This window comes from Taudactylus pleione, unplaced genomic scaffold (genome assembly GCF_031769625.1).
Source record: "Taudactylus pleione unplaced genomic scaffold, aTauple2 ptg000198l, whole genome shotgun sequence".
NCBI classification, from domain to species: domain Eukaryota; kingdom Metazoa; phylum Chordata; class Amphibia; order Anura; family Myobatrachidae; genus Taudactylus; species Taudactylus pleione.
The window spans coordinates 1,700,423-1,707,500 of record NW_028284600.1 but is presented as its reverse complement, the minus strand read 5'-3'; the positions used below and the strand labels follow the sequence as shown (position 1 = coordinate 1,707,500).

Genomic DNA, 7,078 nt, shown 5'->3' with positions numbered 1-7,078 from the left:
CTGTTTTTGTGGCTCACCAATGGTTTGCATCTTGTGGTGAACCCTCTATATTCACTCTTGTGAAGTCTTCTCTTGATTGTTGACTTTGACACATATACATCTACCTCCTGGAGAGTGTTCTTGATTTGGCCAACTGTTGTGAAGGGGTTTTTCTTCACCAGGGAAATAATTCTTTTGTCATCCACCACAGTTGTTTTCCGTGGTCTTCCGGGTCTTTTGGTGTTGCTGAGCTCTCCGGTGCATTCTTTCTTTTTAAGAATGTTCCAAACAGTTGATTTGGCCACACCTAATGTTTTTGCTATCTCTCTGATGGGTTTGTTTTGATTTTTCAGCTTACTGATGGCTTGCTTCACTGGTAGTGACAGCTCTTTGGATCTCATATTGAGAGATGACAGCAACAGATTCCAAATGCAAATGTCACACCTAGAATCAACTCCAGACCATTTACCTGCTTAATTGATAATGAAATAACGATGGAATAGCCCACACCTGTCCATGAAATAGCTTTTGAGTTGATAGTCCCATTACTTTTGGCCCCTAAAAAAGTGGGAGGCACATATTGAAACTGTTGTAATTCCTACACCGTTCACTTGATTTGGATGTGATTACCCTCAAATTAAATCTGAAAGTCTGCAGTTAAATCACATCTTGTTTGTTTAATTTCAAAACCATTGTGGTGGTGAATAGAGGCCAAAATCTGAAAATTCTGTCAGTCCCAATATTTATGGACCTGACTGTATATATATGATGTGCAGGCTCGGATAGGTTCGAGTTTGCACACCAAGTTCGGATTTTTCCCTCCAAAAAAACGGAACTCAAAAGAGGCAAAACGTCATCTTGCATGGACAAACATCATCATTCCGGGACAAAGTCAGTCCAGGAATGATGATTTTTGTCCATGCAAGATGACGTTTTGCCTCTTTTGAGTTCCGTTTTTTTGGAGGGAAAAATCCGAACTTGGTGTGCAAACTCGAACCTATCCGAGCCTGCACATCATATATATACAGTCAGGTCCATAAATATTGGGACATTGACAGAATTTTCAGATTTTGGCCTCTATTCACCACCACAATGGTTTTGAAAAATCCGAACTTGGCGTGCAAACTCGAACCTATCCGAGACTGCACATCCCTAATAATATTATATATATATATATATATATATATATATATATATATTTATTTTCAGGGTGTGCAATCTGAGGCCCATTTTCTATATGAATCCCATTAGTGCATTGCTTTGCACACCTGAAAGCTTGAGACACTTTCCACTCAGACTAGCACCCTTACTATATTGGTTTACAGCATGGAGTCTGGCATTGTAATATGCACATCAGTCAGAGGCACAATATAGGTAAGTCCTGCAAATATTTAGACTCCGTAGTGCAGCTTTGGCTAATTTTTGGGGCGTGGGTCCCCCTGGATTGCTTTGGTTGATCTGCTTCAAGGCACCGCAGTATAACACATTTTTCTTTCAACACATTTTAACGCTTCACTGTCTGTTTTTTATATATGTATTTCACTTTTTCTTTTTATTCTTTATATGCATTTCCTTTACACTTCCCTTTTCTTATTATAGCGGTGCCTTGGGGTGGCTTAGCTGAGCTAGTTTGGGGGGGTCCTGCGCTCTGGATTTGAACCCAAGTATGTTAGTGACCTACCCTACAGAGGTTACCCGGATGTGGTGGGTAGGCCCATAACCATGGCCAAGATTATGCCAAAAACCTCTATTTATTGCAAAAATGTATTTATTTATATATAATCAGTTAATTTGGAGTTGTGCACTTGTATTCCCTTTTGTGTATAATCTGTGGTAGTTCCTGTGAGGGAATAACGGTCTGCTGTGGTAACCCCATAGGGGGAAAACAGCCGGGACCGCTAAGCGGCCCGCAATGGAAGCCAGAACCTGAGAAAAGGCAGCCCAAGGGGAGTCCTGTACCGGTGCTGGGGGGTTTGAGATGCCTGGAAGATTATAACACCTCACACATAAGCTATCCCAAACCAAATCCTCCTCACTTAAACCTGCAGCACATAATCTGCAAGATAGCAGAATGGGTGCAGAAGTGAGCTCGTTACCCTTGTCAGACATAACTGCAGAGTAATATAACACAATATGGCACTGGGTATAATGCAACCACAAGTATATAGGATACTAGTAGGAGAGCAATACACTGGTCCTGTCTGATGCTTGGGTAAGCTGCAGGAGCCCACTGCCTAAATATGGCACAGTGCAGCACACAACAGTATGCGACAAACCTCACAAATTTTTCTATAGATGTGAGGTATAGGAACCACCCTAACTACACCAGTATTATGGCAGAAGAGGTCTAGATATATTGCTGACAGTTAGGAAAAAAAAAGACAGACAGGCAGTGCTAGCTTTAGTCACAAACAATGCAGAAAGAACACTGCAAATTGGCACTACAATCAACTACGGGATCGGTATGAATGATCGCCAGACGAGAATCCGGCGGTCGAAATCCCGACACTGGCAGGCCGAACAGCGGAGATCCTGACGGAGGTGAGTAAACTACCTAACCCTCCCCTCTCCCCCTCCTTTAGGGGTGCCCAACCCTAACCTCCCCCCTTAGTGCCTAACCCCAACCCCCTCCTGGGGTGCCTAAGCCTAACCCCCCCTCCCCGCACCCTAACCCTACCGGGGGGTGCCTAATCCTAACCCCCCCTTCCCCTAGCCTAACCCTAAATCCCCCCGGGGTGCCCTAAACCTAACCCTCCCCCCACGGCTACGAGGACGCACGGACCGTACTTACATTTGTTTGGTCCCGCGTCAGGATTATGATAGGCGTCGGTAATTCACCGCCTATCAATAATCCCTAGCCGGCATTCTGCCGTGGGGACTGCATCCCTCAACTACACAGACTCAGTGTCTGGTAGGCTATAGCACTACATACGCTAACTCCAGGGAGAGGTATGTAGGGGGACTGGACCTTGCGTTATCCTGAGAGCGCTGCAACTATGCCACTGAAAGAAAATGGCCGCCGGAGACCTCAGAGGGGACGTGGTCAGAGGAGAACAGCTCAGAGAAACCAGACCTCAGAGGAAAGGCGCCCTGAGTCGCTTTAAGGGGGAAGCTGTCTCCCCTTGCTTATTGTTTAACCCCCGGGACGATGGTTCCGCACCAATTGTGCCTGGTGGTCTAGTGAAGCACGGTGGCTAGAGCCTGCGTCCACACTCAACACCTCCGGTCTGTCCCGAGACCGGAGGTATGACTGCTAACACGCGGGTCACTGCAAGCGGTGACTCGCTCTTACCTGTCCCCTTAACGTCCGGCTGCAGTCTGGGTCCTCCCACGGGGCCTGGCTAGCACGGACCCCGGGGAGCGGCAGCGCAGATGTCCTATAGACACATCAAATTTATAATAGACACCAATATAGCAGATCGTTGAAATTCATCAATGTCCAAGATTGTTCCGTCAGTCATCGTTATTAATTAAATTTTGAAATACATTAATGTTTATCATAATCGATTTAATTCAATGTGTTATTTTATTGTTTTGTTTTTCTCATAAGTTCTCATACATAAATTGAGACACCAACACACTATATAAGGAGGTATACTGTTATTATTTGTAGTAATTTTATTCTAGGACACTATATTTTTCATATATACATCTACTATATAGTAAACATTATCTCAGCATATTGACATAACCCATGAGGATATAAGACTGCATTATAAATCATTTAATAAACGCTTATTTTATTTATTAATCTATTGTCCATTTTATTATTTGTATTCATTTTTTTTGTATAATCCTGCTTGCTAATTGTATGTTTATGTGTACATATATATTATTTTAATTTATTATTGTAATAAGATTGAGACTCTAGTAGCACAATTGTTAGTGTGCCTTAATGGAGGATCATATGCTGTCACTGCTAATCCAGAACAGAGGAGTTTCCATCTGCATCAATTTATCCAATTATCAAAATCTATATCTGGGAGGTCTTCTAGAGTGAGACACATTGCCTCTGAGGAAACGGCCAGTCAATACAAGGCTGAGAAACGCGCTAGTGTTCTCACCAAGACCGACTCCACTTTGCTGGGATACCGGCATTCACCCGGGATTACCATGGTCACATCTCCGTGCACTATACAACACGGCTTGACCAGCACTCTTTAGCACTTTACCAGCAGCTGCGAGTGCATTTATTCTGGACACAGCAGACTCGCAGCCGGACCAAGCTGTATATTCACAACAGTTACCGACACCCACAATCCCAGACACAGCAGACTTACAATGCACACTATGCTCCTTTTCCCGGCCGGGATCAGCTGTGAAGCGGGCAGTGGGCGAATCAAAGGGACTACTACAACCATATAGTCACAATATCCATCGGGTAAGAACAATCAGATCTATATACAGCCTCAGATCCTTAACTGGACATCATACAATATGACAAACCATTCAAACTAAATACAGCATTTTTTTGGGACTGTGTCTATCAACAGGACTACTATTATTATTTATTTCACTTATTTGTTTATTCGTTCTCCATTTAAGAGTCGAATATTGCATCTTTTATATATGTTACAATTGTATCTCCTCATTTGTTTGTATTTGTTACATGTCAGAAACTTTTATGCCAGATTTTATTATATAGTCTTACAGACCTTATTTGGTCATTTACTCTTCACATATCTTATTAAAGATCTTAATCGTAATACATTTTTATTTAATTTTTTCAATTTGATACATATTGATATTCATTTAGTGCTCCCTGTTTTCTTTTCTTGTTATATTCATCCAGGGTTAGCCTATCCTTTAGGTGAGCAGCTTTTGAATTTATTCTATATTTATCTGGAGCACCCCATTGTATATTTATTTTCTTCACCTGGTCCTATGGACAGTCTGCTGCTGCGCGCTCAAAGTAGTAAAAGATAAAATAATGAAATCATAAAATAGAAAGCTTTAGGGCTAAGCTCCCTCCCCACGTAATGGTGACCAACTCCAGCCGGGCACCGACGAAACTGAGGTGCCTCTGGCTCGGGGGGTGGGGTATAGAGAAGAGTGTACCAGTGCATCCTGGGAGCTGAAAGCTTTTAACTGTGTGGTGCCCGGATTCCAGATCCACCACCTACACCTCGAGGTCTCCCTGTGGAGCCTATGGACCCCGAAGAAGAAATATTGTTTCAATGCACTTACTATAAACAAAGATGGGTATACATTCTTAGACCCCAAACAACAAGCCTACCTAAATGCTCATAGCCCCATGGCATCGTCTAAGAGGCTTATTCGGAAAGCATAGCCTCGTTATACCCTGCATCTTGCACTCACTTATATTTAATATACACTTCTAAAATAGTAATAAGTTACCTTTACAATATCCAATCCTCCAATAAGCTCTCCTTTTACATACAGCTGTGGATAAGTCGGCCAATTAGAGAAAGTTTTTAATCCTTGTCGAACCTTATTCAAGACAAAACAAAAATTATATATAAATACAATATAGAAAAGCGAAACCATATACTGACAGGATCACACAACTTGTGACATACTAATGCATCGGCCGTATATTCACCACCTAAAGCAATTACTGGTGCCCAATCTAAGCCCCCTGGCAATGCCCGAGTATCTGAAGCACAGGGAATCCAGACCAGGCCGTGTCAGGAAACGTTGGAACACTTGCTCAACCGAAGCTGAAGTCTTACATTGCTTATAGAGGTTTAACTGCTGTCTGGCTAAACATGTGTGGTAAAGCTATTTATGTTAATTAAAACTGCAATATTAAAAACTTACTTTGTCATATACTTAGTTTTATTGTAGCCTATATATCACTTTTCCAGAGGTGTAAATTTAGAGGTCCAACGTAAACTCGATTGGCCAGACATTATATATATTTTTTCTTTTAAATGTTGAAGAAATTAAATATTTGCATGAACGATTAATCAAGGCATAAAATGAGACTCGTTATAATTGTCTGAGACATTTAAAGCTCGTGTTAATGAATTATACATGCAAAATGCTCATTCACTAGTAATGTTAATTCACTGGCTGACCCACAGCACTATTTTGTTTCAAGGTTTCCTAAACTTTTGCTATAAAACTTGATCATGGCCGCTGCCAGTCAGCAAAAGCATTTACGCTTATATAAATCATTATTCACCCTCATGTCTGGATGAATGTCGCCTACTACAAGCCAGACCTAGATCCCATGTCAGAATAAACAGATAAGTGACAGCCGCATACACAATAATCACAGGCTCCTTCCTGAGACTAGTTTCACAGGTATTAGTATAGGTTGCACTGCAGTGTATAGTGTCCGAATATCCATTTTATGACAAAACTGAACAATCTGCTGGCAGAAAATTAACTGAATTACAGAGTGGTCATAATATCAAATAAAATGGCAGAATGCCAGCTTTCTGCTATCACCTATATGTTTTGATTGTAAATGTGGGTGAGGCATTATTATTGGTTATTATTTTATTTTTTTTATTATTCTTATTTATTTTTTTTATTATTATTATTTTTTATTTTTTTTCAGAACAAAGAATATACTTTCGGCAACCGCTACATTCCGTTCTCGCTCACCTCTTCATCCTCCAAAATATCAAAGGTTTCATACTCCACACTAAAAAAATACAAATAAATAAAAAAAAAAATAATTCACAGAACATTTAAGCATCTGGTACAGCAAGCAGGAACATTCTTTCCCCAAATCTATGATAGTAAATATTTCTTACAGGGTTATGGGGACTTCTTTAGAGACAAAAAGACCTTTAATAAATAAGTCCCCTTAACAAACCAACTATTTACCATGCATTGTGGCGATACATCACAGGATGGCGTCAGAAAAAAAAAATCAATGAGAAAAAAAAAAAAGCGCTTTATTCTTTATATAAAGATGAATTGATCTTTGTGTAACATACTGTTAATGGCTCTTTTGGAATCACACCTGATCTAACATTTTATTTTTTTTTACACGTTAGATGATATGCCTCCGTAATATATATAACAACCACACAAGTAGAGACACTAAAAAGATGTAAGACAAATGTTACACTGCACACAAGCAGACATTGTAATCTATATTTCAAGATCTTTTTGTCTGTCG

At 40.6% G+C, this 7,078-nt stretch overlaps 1 protein-coding gene across 3 annotated transcripts in view; it reads right to left on the bottom strand.

Moving 5' to 3' along the window:
* Nucleotides 1–7,078, bottom strand: part of GLRX3 (glutaredoxin 3) — a 46,622-nt gene that overhangs the window by 17,584 nt on the left and 21,960 nt on the right. For all 3 annotated transcript variants that reach the window (XM_088476867.1, XM_088476869.1, XM_088476868.1), the window contains exons 9-10: nucleotides 6,556–6,595; nucleotides 5,338–5,430 (exon numbers count right to left, since the gene is read on the bottom strand). In XM_088476867.1, coding sequence (XP_088332993.1) covers nucleotides 5,338–5,430; nucleotides 6,556–6,595 — 133 coding nt within the window. The remainder of the gene's footprint in view (nucleotides 1–5,337; nucleotides 5,431–6,555; nucleotides 6,596–7,078) is intronic.